Source organism: Micropterus dolomieu, linkage group LG13 (assembly GCF_021292245.1).
Source record: "Micropterus dolomieu isolate WLL.071019.BEF.003 ecotype Adirondacks linkage group LG13, ASM2129224v1, whole genome shotgun sequence".
Classification (NCBI taxonomy): Eukaryota; Metazoa; Chordata; class Actinopteri; order Centrarchiformes; family Centrarchidae; genus Micropterus; species Micropterus dolomieu.
Genome location: NC_060162.1, coordinates 9934690 through 9950174, shown reverse-complemented (window position 1 = coordinate 9950174; position 15485 = coordinate 9934690). Strand labels below are relative to the sequence as shown.

Sequence of the window (15485 nt, the reverse complement as noted above, 5' to 3'; positions counted from 1 at the left end):
ATGTTAATGTTTAGTGATAAGCTGTTTAGGCACAGTATACTTTATAATTTATAGATGTACAGATGCCCAACTACAGTATATCCATTGCTCTTTCACACTTTTCTGGTATTCACTCTGCTTATATACAGGCCCAGTGTCCGGCCACGTGCTTTAAACATCTTGTATGAATTTCTTTGCTGGGTAACAGGAGCTTGAGACACAAAGAAGTTTTGTTTTTCTTAAGAGAAGGCATTCTTATTTTTTTCTGCTAAGGTTAGCACTTTCTATTTATTCTTTCTAATGTTTGTTTTCTGATGCTTTTGAGCCTTGATATGAATCATGCCACCTTCATGCCTCTACTTTTACCCTCTATGTAAAATACAATGACAATGTGTCTTTCATAATGGTTAAGACATGGGCAGACATTTTTTTTTAATGTAAATTTAGAATACAATAAATATAAACTGCGCACAGCTTTTGATGAAACTAAGAGACCATCACACCTTTGCACCTTGTGTTGTTGTGCTTCTACAGATCCTTAAAAACTTTTTGTCCGCTCGAGGAGAGAAGATGGGAACATTTGCAACTCTTCATCTTCTAACATTACATAATATTACTTTAACACAATTTCTTTATAAATATATAAACAGTGAATAAATAACAAATAACGCACTATATGGAGTTGTAAGCTAATATAAATGTTTATTAATCTATGTTTCTTTAATTTAAACACCTCCTGTGGGCCCCATAAGTGGAGCAGGTGTACAGACAATGAGTGACACAAGTTATTGTGATTGTTTAGTATGAAAGCAGACTCTAAGTCTGTGCTCACCCCATAGTCAGCAAGATCAAACCATAGAAGCAATAACAACATTTATGTACTCAATTGAGAAGTATTAAAGCACCACCTCACTCTTTCTTTTGGTGTTTATGGATGAGAGAAAAAGGGTGGGTTGTTGCATGTATTCTCCCTGCAGCAGAGACACTGAAGCTTCCCTCAGAGGGCAGTAGGTGACCCCCTTGGATTAGCCCAGCAGCTGTCCCACCAATTTGTGTACAGTGGAGCACATTAAGGTAGGTTAAACGCTGTGAACATATGAATTTTTCAGTCTATGAACTTGTGTTTGTGTGTCAACTGTGACGATAATACCATAGAAATACATACACACCTTTACACAACATGCTTTCCTAATAACAGTTAATTAGCTGCTGCCACTGGTTTGTGTGTGTGTTTGTCTTTGAGGCCCTTTAGGGCAGCTGTCCTTGTCACTCCTCAGTAGTTATTGTTAGAAACAAATGGTGCCCATGGGATGCCTTTCATGACACATGCTGGTTCTTTTTAAAGAAGCCCACCAGAAAAAGCAGTGGAGAAACAGATTAGATGTCAATCCCACCTTAACAGACAATCTTCCAGAGGGTGGTGGTCAGATTGTCCAAAGCCTTGAGAGGACAAGCTATCAGGTCAATAACTATAAGAAAGCTGACTGACTGGGGTCTTACCAAGAAAAGTTTAAACTAATCAGCCGACTGGTTTTAAGCTCACACCTGCAAAATGTAACACTGCACGAAAAGCCAAATAACGTTATAAAAAAAAAAAAGAAAAACATTTGATAGAATGACCCCAAAAGGGTCACAACCAGTGGTGGAAAGCCACTAATAACATTTACTCAAGTACTGTACTTAAGTACAAATTTGAGGTACTTTTCTTGAGTGTTGTCTTGTCGTGCCGCCTTCTACTTCTACTCTTTACTGTAATTATTTGTCAAGTTTAGAAACTAGTTACTTTACAAATTAAGGTTTTTGCAATATAAATGTGTGTTCGTTAATGCAAGCAGAGCTAAAACGATTAGTCATTTTTCATGCAAAAACATTTAATGTTTCCAGCTTCACAGGTACGAGGATTTGCTGCTTTTACTTTCAATCATTTTGGTCATTTTTATGTATTTTAGGTATGGACTGTATTGGTTGGAGAAAAAAAAGATCGTGAAGGTGTCTCTTCTTCGCTCTGGGTAATTGTGACAGCATTTCTTAATATTTTCTTAAGTTTTACAAACCAAATAATCAATCCATTAATGGAGAAAATAATAAGCGGATGAATCCATAAGGAAATAATAATTTGTTGCATGATTATAAAATTATATATGATAATATATAATAATAACAGTCACAGGACGATTTTTCCTACCTTTACTTTTAAAACTTTAAGTACATTTTCCTGATTATACGAAAGTAAAAATTTCAATGCAGCGGTATTACTTTTACTTGAGCAAAAGGTCACAAAAGGCCACTGGTCACAAATTACAAGATAAATAATGAGACAGGAGGTGATGAAAAAGAAGACAAAACAAAGAACTGCATCACACATTTGCATGAATTTTCTTTCCCTAAGCATTTTTGTGAAATGTCAGATACTTACTTCTTTGGGCCTCGAACAATTATTGAAATGAAACCACCTGAGAAGTTTAGAGGTGGAATTGCTAATAACCCAGAGACAACGACACAGGAAATGGGGCGGCAACTAGACACTGTTTTTCTGTAAGTGGTCACAAGTCAAAAAAGGTTGGGAACCACTAGCTAACTGCTCTCTAACAATGCAGTGTATTTTATAAGCTTAATATGTTTTTTATGTAAAATCTTAATTTGTAAAGTAACGATTAACTAAAGCTGTCAGGTATGCTGCAGTAAAAAAAATACAATATTTCCCTCTGGAATGTGGATAAACTAGAATAAAATGGTAATACTCTAGTAAAATAAAGTATCTCAAATCTGTGCAGTACTTGAGTAAATATTATCAAAACCTTTCACGATTTTAAGCAGACCTAACCGCTTCTGGCTGCACATATGAGAGATGTATCGATCTTCTCATTCAGCCTTGGCAAGAAAGCGAATAAGTGCATTTCCCAAAATGCTGAACTATTCCTTTAAGTTGTGTGTATCCACAGTTGCTTGAAGTTGTACTTCCAAACTTTGAATGGAGACATAAAGAATCGTGAGGGCACAGAGAATATTGTAAGACATACCACCTTTATTAAATGCACAGTATCACAAGGAACATTTCCATTAATTGTGGATAAGCTACTCACATGATGCACAAAGCATTGAATTGATTGATAGATCTGGCTGATTAAAGCAGGATTAAATCTGCCAGGAGAGTGCGCACACACACACGCGCACACACACACACTTGCATACGGATGTACGTGCAAATGCACACACACGCCGTCTCGGAGACATTAGTCACACACACACAAACACTCTTCTCTTTGTATTCACACAGTAAGTAAAATTTGTTATCTGCACAGGAATGAAAACTGTAATCTTTTTTTCTTTTGCTGTATATTTACAAAAAAATCCATACCCCCCACCCCCACCCCGAGATAGATTACATTCAAAAAAGGTCCCGACCATTCTAGATTACATTCAAAATAATATACTATTCATGATGCAAAGTCACAGTTATTCATCTGAAAGAGGATCAAAATAGGCTACAGTCAGTCAGAGGTTGAGTGGTGGGGTTTTGGGCCCAGAGGCGACCTTTGACCTCCTCGCCTTCAGCCACGTGTCTGCTGGGACAGAGATCCTGATGTTTAGATCAGATCCAGAGTCTATGTGTCCTCCTACAGACAGCCAGCCTCTGTGTAAGCTCCCCATCACAGTGGAGAGGAAAGAGGAGATCATTTTTCTATTCTTTTTTTTTTCTTCAGAGAGAAAAACAAACAAACAAACACATTGTTCAAATAAAGTCCTCCTCGGATCTAAAGTTGCCAAAATAAAAAGGATTGTATTCTCACTGGTATTATGAATGAGCACAAAGAAATTATACAATGTAGCACAAAAAAAATCGTATTTACATATAGTATGTATTGCCAGTGGCCCATAACACGTTGTCTTCAATAGATGTCACACGGTTTTGACATGATACCTGCTTAAAACAGATTATACTATTAAACATAGCCTACTATTGATATAGACAAATATCAGAACTATACAGAATGGACAGCAATTTATGTACAGCAGACACATGACTATTATACAGAACTGACAAACGCTGTAATAAAAACATAGAGGAACACGGCCATTGTCATTGAGGACGATGTGTCAGAGTTCAGACTTGCTTTAGTTATGGCCAGCATAGCAAGGGTTTATTTTTTTTTGTTAAGTGCAGTTGAGGTCGAGGCGGAGAGCGTTCAGTGCTGAGCACAGCCGCTCAGGTTGTGCATTTTGGGGATAAGTAACGCTACAAAGTGCACTTAACATAACTTATTGTCTCAGCAAAGAGTCTTACTGCTTTATGCCTCCATATGGAAATACATGACGGTTATTGTGAAGAAGTAATCACTACGGTTTTTTGCAAAGATTTATACAGAAGTTTGTACTAGACGCTCGGACCACCACACTTGCTTTAATATTTAAGCCTTTTTTTAGTCTCAGATAAACAGAAGCTAATTTGGAAAATGAACTATTAGAATGCATTTTTAAACCATTTTTAAGCATTATGGTCCTCAGCCTGTACAAATGTGCTTTACCGATGCCCTGAAGTGAGGAGCTGTATCAGTCACTGCCCGGCTGACTGGGGCCGCTCAGAGAAATGAAAGCACCCCTACAACATTTTAAGGGCAATCAGACTCTTAATTAATTTTTTTACTCTCTTAGCCTACCATATATAAATAACAAAATAATAATATATAATAGCAAATAAATAACAAATAAACAAGTAGCGACTTCAATAAATGCAAACCAAAGGGCTGAAAACAGAGAAATCCCCAATATATTGAACCAGCATCAGTGCAGTAAACTGCATCAAAATATATCGTCAATCCCTCTTAGAAATTAAAAAAATGAAGATGACTCTCCATAAGTTCAAACCATAAACAAAATCATAACACCCACAACATTTGAAAACCTGCTTCTGGAGATGCAAACAAAACCACATCACATACAGATATGGGCCACAGAACAACAACGATTTGCTAAATGGCATTGCTGGTGAATGAAGAAATAAAAAGTCAAACAAACTGTGCTCATCCTTTTTTGGGGGGGGGGGGGGGGGGGCAGGCAGGCACAGCTCAACACTGCTGAGTCCTCATTCTCTGTGCTTTAGATACATTAAATGAAAAAGGGTCATGAAATGAGTAGAGCACTCCAACAACTTTTAAAACACTACTTTGTAAATATAGATGACCTGGTGTGATTAGTGTAGAACCTCAACAGATATTTACATAAAATATGACAAATTATTTTGACATTATTAAAAAAAAAAACGGCGTAAAATGCTGTATGCCCTTGTGTTTTACAACCTCAACATTGATTTTGCAGTCCTTCAGTGGACTTCAGTAAGTTATATATAACAGACAGGCATCTATAAGAATCTATATTTTTTAAACGCGTGTGTATAATAATATACATGCGCGTTTAAAATTCAAACAAGCAAAAGTTTGACTCAAAAACCACAGATTTAAACCAACAGCTTGATATGAAAACAGAGTCAACATTTATAAATTCTATAAATATTAAAATAGTCTATGACATAAAAAAGAAAAACTTAAGCTGTAATGAGCATTTTTTTTTTATCTTACTGCAGAATATGTTGCTCTGTGTGACATTGTTGAAAGAAGAGAAAGCTCTATCTACAAAGTTGTGTCCATACATTGTCCATTATGGAGACACATTATTTTCCCTTTGTTTGTTCCCAGCAAATATGGAATACAGGATAGTGAGTATTGAATGCGATGAATGTATGCAGAATAACCCAGTAAAATGTTTCTGATAATTGGCTTTTGTTTATTTTTATGCCTTTCAAATATAGGAGTGTTGATGGTTTGGATAAAGTAAATGCATTTTGGTTTCCATTTGTGAAACATGCCTCAAGAACGTCTGCGAATGGAGAAGAAACGAAAAAGCAAAACATAAATCACTCAAAATTTAAGGCTTTTCTCAATGTAATGGGGACAGGATAGCATTTACAGGAACATTTACAGCCAGGTACTGTACACAGACGCGGGCGCTCACGCAGTCCCACAGCCTTTGTTTCCTCCTCTCCTCTCCGTCTCATCATGTTCAGACAAACAGACAACCACTCGTCCATATACACCAGCTCACACACATGCACGCAAAGTACATACAAGAACACCGGCGCATCAGCCCAGTATGTCCAGGTACACGGGTGAGGCCTTGGCGAGGCTCTGGAGCATGCTGTGGATCTCCTTGATGTTCAGCCTCATGTAGGGCTCCCTCTGCCAGCAGCCCAGCATCAGGTCATACACCTCTTTAGGACAGGTGCGGGGCCGCTGCAGCACGCGGCCCTGGGTGATGCACTCAATCACCTGCAGGATACAAGGTGACAATACGTGGTCTGCTGTTTGGCTGTGGTGTTCAGATCAAAGCAACGCAGCAAATTCTACCATGGATGTTGTTAATGAAATTAAACAGTAGAAGGGCTTCTACTGTTTCATTTCATCACTTCTAGTCATGCATTTTTGTATAAATAAATAAAGCAACTTGGGCTGCCCTGGTGGTTTTGGGGTTAAGGTGCTGACCATGAACCACAATGTCCCTGGTTCATGTCCAGCCAGGGACCTTTGTTGCCTTTCGTTTTCCATGTCTTTCTCAACAAATTTCTTGTCATCTCTCTGCTGTCACTTTGTGATAAAGGCAGAAAATAACCCTCTCCTAAAAAAAACTGTAAAAAACTTTTTATTTATTTATTTATTTTTCTAAAAATCTCAAGTGGAGAAACTGATCTCAAAGTCAAAAAAGTCAATACCATGTAGAAAAAATGTCTTTTTGTTTGTTAAGGATTTTCTTGCAAAAAAGTTATTAATTGCCATTCCTTTTCTATTATAAAAAATATGACAAGATTCTAACATTTACCAAAATATTACATAATATATCAAACAATTTGGTACCTCAACATCGATAAAATTGGGACACTCAGAAGATTACCAGAATGGTCAAAATCGAAGCACAACGAAACTCAGATTTGGAACATAATGATATGGAAGTCCCTGAAAACTAAACAAACATGGATGCCTCCCATCAGCCAGAGACAATTGTTGAATGTAAATAAACCCAAATTTAATGGATATGGTGTTGTATTGTCACTGCACAGTATCTGAACCTTACACAACTCTGGAATAATACAACCGTCTTGATGACACTGCAATGACACAATCTTATGAGGTATTTCCATAGACTGTATATAAAAATACATATTTCGTAAATTTATGAAGACATTACTAGTAAACTGACATTTAATTGTAAAATCAGTGTTCAACCAAGATATTGTTAATGGATAAAACTGATCACAAGTCATCTATCATATTATAGCATGTAAATATTATGTTAGATAAGAAGAAATAAATGTTTCCAGTAACATTTACAGTCAAACATTTTTCACGCGAGTTGCTCACTTTTCAAACCAAATACAATAAGTACTGTTCTGGTTCTGTTAAACTTTGAATCTTGGTGTTAGTTGCAAAGCTGTCACATACCCCTGATTTCTTTAATGAACTTTCCAACTTCAAACCTTTGCTAAAGCAAGACCATCAGGAGAAATGTCTCTGTGTTTCAGTGTCGGTCATGAACTGTGGACCTCGTGTGACTCTGACCTCATTGTTGGAGAGCTGGTACCAGGGCTGCTTGCCGTAGGTGAAGATTTCCCACAGCACCACGCCGAGGCTCCACACATCACTCTCTGTGGTGAACCGCCGGTACATGATGCTCTCTGGGGGCATCCAGCGGATTGGCAGCATTGTATGACCACCCACCTGCAGAGAAAGAGAGACACACAAGTGTGTTGATCGAAAACCGACACCACAAGGCCTGCTGAAGAGTTTAAAGCTGCTGGTTACACTGACTGTACTTCATTGGGCTAATTTTAGCCGCGCTTGTGATAGTGCACTATCGATGGCAATGTCAGTTGGTCTTTCCACCACTTTGGCCCAGACTGAAATGTAAAATATTTAAACAAAGTACTGGACATATTGCCATAAAATGTGGTACAGACATTTGTGGTGTCCTGACAATGAATCCTAAAGACTTTGGTGATTCCCTGACCTCTTCTCTTCTGCCACCAGGAGGTCAACATTTGTGATAGGATTGATGTGAAATTTGCTACAAATCGTCAAGGTCCACTGAGGATGAATTATAATAACTTTGGTGACTTTTCATCTTGTGTCACCTTCAGATAAAACATTTAAATCGTCCAAGGCACTGCTTTGTTACTAAATACCTGAAAAATAAATGAGCCTCAGCTGTAGTTTTTCTTTAGTGCTAATGATAAGCAAATGCAAACACCCTAAACTAAGATGTTAAACCTGGTAAACATTATCCCTGCTAAACACCATCAAGTTAGCATTGTCCTTGTGAGTGTGTTAGCATGCTGACGTTAGCAGCATGCTGATGTTAGCAAGTAGCCTCATACAGAGTGTTGTTATTGCACAGCATTCGTTTGTAATACATTTATGACATGTTTGAACATTATATATTAAAACAAATTATGTCTTGTCAATAGCACAATTGAAATAACATTCAACTGCCAAATAATAAGATACAGCTAGCTAAAACAAATGCAGTCTATTATAGCCATCCAGCAATAAATGCTACCTTATGAAAGTTATATACAGATAGTATATAAAACTGTGCTGCATTATACAGAGAGGTGTTTCTGTTATTTAGCCCACCTCCACTGATTTAGATAGGGTGGATAAAATTACAGAAACACCTGCCAGTGTAACACAATACAGTTCAACAGCACAAAAAAGTACATCCTCCAAAATGACCATACAATTGAATCAACACCTCTCTAAAACATTATAACCTTCACGAAGGCTGGATTTATTGCAGGACTATTGTATTAGACTGCATTAGTTTCACCTTGGTGTACCTTTTATACTGGTAACTGAGTGTACTTTTTAGAGTGAGCAATTAAGTTTACTCTCACTGGCATTCCCAAAACACTCCTGTAATTCCTTAATAACCTTTTATCCAGCCAATGTCTCCCTGTCTTCTTCCATCAGTTATTTCCTGTCTACTAAATGCATTTCCCTCTCTCCCTGTCACCCCTATAATCACCTTTACTGTACTTCCATCCTTTCATGTTCACTACCTCACTGACATAATATTCAAGCCAGCATCACAGTTTATACCACATATTGCATCTTAAGAGGCTCAAACGAACAAATGGACAACTGTGTGCCCTAACAGTGAAACTGTAGTCTAATCTGATAATTGTTGCCTTTTCAAAAGCACAATACTACAAGAATCTGCTTACCTGAAAGAAAAATAACCACTTTTAGAAAGTTGTTGAAGCATAAATATATGATACAAACAAAGGGGCACAATGTAATTCTATATAGTTTTGTTCTATGCAGTAATATTAATTTTTACGGATTTATCTTATTTATTGCGTCAGCATTGTAGCAGATGTGACAGCCATTGATTGTTAGCTTTGTTCATCCTTTTTCTTTCCATCTGTTAAAACAACAAGCAACTGCATCCTGGAGATGATGTTTTATGTGTGTTTAGATTTCTGATTCCACTTCGGGCAGCAGAGGGCACTGTGGGATTCAAGCTGGGATCTGAGACGCAAAAGATTTGGGAATAAAATACTACATCCATCTGTTCCTCAACATGACAAATTTGTATTTTTTTTATTGGCCTGTATTGTAATAGTGTAATTTTCTCACAACCGCCAGTGGGTCTACCATGTACTGTAACTTCTCTATGGCTTAGTATGATGCCGTTCATGTGGAGTGAATGGAAGTATTAACTCATTGCCCAGGGAAAAAGAAAAACTGCCGATGCATTTTTGCACTGTTGGCCCTTATTACCATGGAAACAGTAATTTTATGCAGATTATAGAATTTGCATTTAAATGGTATTAAAAATAGATAAAATACCTCTGGTAAAAATTGTCATTTCTGCAGCTACAGTTATTTCAGGCAAAAACTGGAATAAAATTCTAATTACATATTTGAGACTGTGCGTATGTGGCTACATTTCCATATTTCGGTGTGTCTATCAAAGGGAAAGGGTTATGTGTGTGTGTGTGTGAGTCTGGGAGCCAAGACGAGGTGAGAAAAGAGGAAAATAATGAAAAATACTTTGGACTCACTCTGTAGTAGTCTGTGCTGTAAACGTCTCTGGACATGCCAAAGTCCCCTATCTTGACCAGCAGGTTTTCTCCTACCAGGCAGTTCCTGGTTGCCAAGTCTCTGTGGACAAAGTGCTGGGAGGCCAGGTAGACCATGCCAGCAGCAATCTGTTGGGCAATGTGCAGCATCTGGGACTGGGTGAGCTCCACCAGGATACTGTGCTGACCGTCTGCCATCAGCACTGCATCAGGACCATGGGACCTGCACCCAGAACCACTTCATCAGAATTCAATCAATCAAACCGCTGGATAATTATTTTAAATACATATGATGCATGTAACTTGCAGCAGAATTTACTAACAACCAAAGTACCCTATTGCTAGGGGTGGGCGATAAGAATAAAATTTTGTATGATTATTATTTTATACACTCCATTAAGAAATTCTTTACAGCTGAAATAAATGGAAATTAGCAATTAGTAGATTTATTGATTCAGTTTAATTGATTGACTCAGTTTATCATCATTTCATATAAGACTAAAGAAACCACCAAATATTCATGTTTGACTCACCATTGACCTTTGCTTTAAAAATGACTTTAATGGATTATCAAAATTGTTGATTAAGATTAATTTCCTGTTGATCAACTAATTTATTATTCGACTTATACCTTTAGCTGTAGATTAGTTGTGTATCCCTTAAATTATTTATATTACATGACATAACCACACGAGAATGTCTGTTGTTGGCAGATCCAGTGAATTTCCATAATGCAGGCCTACTCACTGATTTGCAACACTGCTTCAGTGGTAACAGATAGCTATCTCAGTATCACATCTAGCCTGGCTCGATCCAAAGGTGACAAAATCTGCCTGCCAGCACCTCCAAAGCTAACATGCTAAATCTCGTTTGTTTACCCCGTGTGTAAAAATGACAAGTTGTGGTTTTATGGTGGACAGTTTTTGTATGAATTTAACAAACAAGACATAAAGTGTTAATTATTTAGCTTTATTTATGAGCTAGTAGACGGTTTGTTTTTCTTAATCTCTGAACAGAGGCAAGCCTTCAACACATGTCAGTATTCTTAGAAGTCAAAATGATCCTACCTGAGGAACTTGTTTAGGTCACCATGTTTCATGTATTCAAACACCATGATGAGCGGGTCGCTCTCTACACACACCCCGTAGAAGGTGACGATGTGTTCATGTTGCAGGTTGGTGAGAAGCTCTGCCTCTCGGTAGAAGTCTGCTCGGCCGCTCTCGTTGGCCTCTTTCAGAGTCTGAAGAAAAGCCAAGACGCAAAAACAAGGGAACCATGGTTGATGGTCATTATCTACAAGAACATAGATCTAGTCAATAGAATTTACTAACTGAATGACATGTGCATAGATTATTTGAGCGAACGGCTTCCTGACCTTGACTGCCACATGGAGCTTCTCCTGGTCTGGTGTCAGGTTGTAGCACTCAGCAAGAAACACTTTCCCAAAGGCTCCCTCTCCCAGCTCCCGCTTCAGTACAATGTTGTGTCTCTTGATGTGCTGGACAACTTGAATGCAGAGAAGGATCTTTTTTTAGTGGGAATACAGGTGTATGGAAAATGTTTGTTGTCTTTCCTGGGATTTTTAGTCAGGAATATATCACTTATGCATGTCAAATTAGTTTAGGCCTCCAACAAAAGAATATTTTCATTATTAATTTGGAAATAAATGAGTCTATAAAATACCAGAACATTGTAACAATCTCTTACAGCACAAGATCATGTCTTCAGATTGCATGATTTGTCTGATGAACAGTCCAAAACTAAACAATACACAATTTACAATAAAATAAAATGTACAAGAGCAGCAAATCTACACATTTGAAAAGGTGAAGCAAGGAAATGCTTGACATGTTTGCTCGATAAATGACAATTATCAGAATTGTTGTTCAGTCAGTCGACGAATCGATTCAGCTCTAAATAAAAAATCTGCAATAAGTTTATAGACTAAACCACGACCAGAAGCATGGTTTTCTGCGAAAGAAACACATTCAGGTTGATTCTGCTGAGGGGAGCCTCCTGTAAACAAGCTTGTGTCTCTGAACATCATCTACAGACTAACTGTCCAGCTGCCCCACAGAGCAGGAGTCGCTATCACACTGAAGCCGGATGCTGACAATAAATGGCGTCCGGCAGTGACCCCTGCATGGATTTATCAGAAAAGGTCCAGGTTACCAGTCATTTAGCGAGCGAAGCAGTAACTCACACGTGTCAGATTTCAGCATGCTGCCGGAGTTGCGGAAGTACTGTGGGTTTTCAATGACAGGAATCTTTGTCATCCCAATGATCACTGCGTCTGGACCCATCTCAGAGGATGACGGGGTGTTGTTGCCATTGGAGACGTGATGAAGAGGGCTGGCAGAGTCATCGTCATTACTGATGACTGAGGAGGAGCCTAGGGAGCCACAGACGAGGAGGTGGAGAGGAAATACAAGCAGGAGGAGAGTGAAGGGTAAAGATGATAGGTCAAGAAAGGAAAGAAGAATTGTGGTCAGGAAGAGGAAGAGGACGGTTGGAGGGAGAAAACAGATATAAGGACTTGTTAATACAAGTTGTACATAATGGCAAAAAGATATCAGAGGGCAGATGCCATCCAAATCATTATGAGAGCATGTGCTCAGACCAAAGTAGGACTAACAAATTCCTATGGTCATTTTTACACTGATACAGTGGAAACTGAAATGAGCTTCGTGTCAACTGTAACACTTTATAACACCACATTTAGCACTTATAAGTATAGTAATAGCACACTATAATGTAGTACTCAGATAAAAGGATATAAGTGGAAGTTACTGTCTAATTTTACCCCTCTTATGAAGCATCCATACCTGTATAAGCGGGTGATAAATACTATAGCACAGTTTAATTATATATAATGATGTTGATGAGTTTCCACCTGCCTGTGAATGATTTGTACATGTGTATAAACAGTTAATAAATGCTTTAAAACACACTGTACAGATTTGTTTATGTGTACTGACAAATCTAAAAAAATAAAAACTTGTATTCAACGAAATAATCCAAGCTTTAAAATGTTCTTGTCTTAAACTATAACACGCTACATTATAGTGCGTTGTAAACCATTTATTATCTGTTTGTTGTCAAATAAAGCGCAACTGAGTGATCATAGAAGAAGCAACAGTTCTACAAAATTTAGGGAAATACGCCTTTTTCTCTTTCTTGCCAAGAGTCAGAGGAGAAGATCAATACCTCTCGTGTCTACGCTAAGGATGATGGTGTGAATAGGTGTATTTCCCAAAATGGTAAACTATTTCTTCAAGAAAATGAATTCACCTTTAAGACCAAACTTGGAGTTTCTTCCATATTTTAGAATTATCACCATCAGAACGCAGCCAGTCAAGGCAACTCCTGCAATTCCCACAACTACATAAACCTGGGAAGACAAAAAAAAAAGATTGTTTAAAACATAACTGTCAACAAAAACATCAGTGGTTCCCAATGTGAGGAGAAGTCATGAGATTATTTACAGGATCTGAGAGCAGAAAAAAATCATACTTATGTTACATAAAATTCTGTTAACTTCTACAAATCAAGAAAAATAAATCTATTGTTGGTTAAACAGGAAAACCCATTAGACTTAACAGGTAAACGTTTGTTTTAAAGGGCCACAAGCCAAAAGTCTGGGAGCCACAGCTTTAAATGGTCAGGACAGATGAGGATGACTTACTGCAACACTGTCATCCAGAGGAGGGAGTGGTGAGTCTGAAAAAAAGTCAAAATGCTTATCAGAACATTTATAACAATTTTAGCAATTATTAAGTACAAGCAATTCATTTAGTCATGCTGACTGATGAGTGTCGTGTTATAAAGTGCATAACCCTGAGTCAGGGGTGGAATGTCACTTAATGCATCACTAATGTGTTGTGTCAGTTATTTTAACTTTTGGTACTACTGTGGTTTTGCTACTTTTACTTAAGTAAAAGCTCTGAGTACTTCTTCCACCACTGCTCTGAGCCCTCTAAGAGTTCAAACACCTACCAGTAGTGTCTGGGCAGAAGCAAGATGCAGGCACGGGCCATAGGAGGAGAAACAGATGGACATCATGGAAGAGTTCATTTTAAACTGTTTAGAGTTGTTACCAAGCAAGTATAACCATTGTTGGTTTTATAAAGTTTAGTCATTACTTACAGTAGTAAAAGGGGTCTTCTGCTAAAAAGACAAAAAACATCTCTGTGTTAGCAGTTCTAAACAAATAAAAGTAGCCTCAGAAATGAACTGACTTCTCACTGAATGAACGCCTGTAAAAAAGAGTGTGCTCACACCTGTATGGTCGATGTCAGGCGGGTCGATGAACTGGGCAGAGACCTTCTTCTCGTCCTGGCCGTACTTGTTCTTTGCCACCAGCCTGTACATGCCATTGTGGATATGCGTAGGGTTGACCAGCTGCAGGCAGCCGTGGTACTCGCTCTCGGTGGACACGTGGATCATGGTGCGGATGTAGTCCTGCTCTTGGAGAGGCACGTTCTCGTGGTACCACTGCAGCTCAGGCTTGGGGTTCCCTGTCACGCTGAAGGGGATGCACCAGTGGTGGTCCCGCTCTGGCCCCAGCAGCTGCTGGATGGTGGGGGCAACTGACACGGAGGCAACAGTAGAGGAAAAGTAATAACGGGATGACAGGAAAATCAACACCAGGTGTAAAAGCCAGTAGGAAAAGCAACATTTATGGGCTTAGAAAGGAGATGCAGTTGAGGGAGGAGAAGAGAGACACGCAACATTTGTACACTGACATCAGGAAAACGTGGAAGAAATGAGAATGAGGAGAAATGTGGCACTAAACAAGCAGAGGAGTATGGTAAGGCATGAGGAGCTTTACAGGAGGAAGAGTTATGGACAGGAGACATGGAGAGTCAATAAGATTTGCCAAGAGAGTAATGATTAACAAACTGAGGAGCCTTGTGCTTGCACAGGAAATAACAAGGTCTAGAAGAAGGCATTTAAAAGATCATGAGAGGAAATTAGATGTATGTTATAGTTGGTTTACATTTACAGTCAGTGGTAATAGAAACGTGAGCTTCCTTACAGAGAATATTGAGCTGAAGGGTGGCCTCTTTCTGACCGACCATGTTCTCAGCGCTGCATATGATCACCCTGCCATTATCATCAGGAGACAGATCTGACAAGGTGAGGCTGCTCTCCATTTCCGAGGGTTCAATCTGTAAACACACTCAGCATTATTATTTGCATTATATGTCCTATGCTACTGCTTAAGCACTTCTGGTTAGATGCAATCTGCATTTCGTTGCTTTGTACCTAGTGACACGCTGAATGGACAATAAAGTTGAATCTAATCTAATGCATGTAAAATTGGTGTGATTCTACAATTTACTTGTCACCTAGTAGAAACATCTGCGTTTTT

General features: G+C 38.4%; 1 protein-coding gene across 3 annotated transcripts in view; it reads right to left on the bottom strand.

Annotated features, from left to right (window-relative positions):
* Positions 1 to 3830: 3830 nt before the first annotated feature.
* The window catches only part of ntrk2b (neurotrophic tyrosine kinase, receptor, type 2b), a 19402-nt gene continuing 7747 nt past the window's right edge, over positions 3831 to 15485 (bottom strand). The window contains exons 9-19 of one of the 3 annotated variants that reach the window (XM_046066765.1): positions 14392 to 14434; positions 14258 to 14278; positions 14108 to 14116; positions 13797 to 13831; positions 13403 to 13502; positions 12315 to 12503; positions 11487 to 11617; positions 11179 to 11351; positions 10094 to 10334; positions 7587 to 7745; positions 3831 to 6302 (exon numbers count right to left, since the gene is read on the bottom strand). In XM_046066765.1, coding sequence (XP_045922721.1) covers positions 6117 to 6302; positions 7587 to 7745; positions 10094 to 10334; positions 11179 to 11351; positions 11487 to 11617; positions 12315 to 12503; positions 13403 to 13502; positions 13797 to 13831; positions 14108 to 14116; positions 14258 to 14278; positions 14392 to 14434 — 1287 coding nt within the window. In that variant the 3' untranslated portion in view covers positions 3831 to 6116. Of the gene's footprint in view, positions 6303 to 7586; positions 7746 to 10093; positions 10335 to 11178; positions 11352 to 11486; positions 11618 to 12314; positions 12504 to 13402; positions 13503 to 13796; positions 13832 to 14107; positions 14117 to 14257; positions 14279 to 14391; positions 14701 to 15485 lie in introns of all 3 variants that reach the window. The other 2 variants (XM_046066766.1, XM_046066767.1) reach the window with 2 other exon arrangements.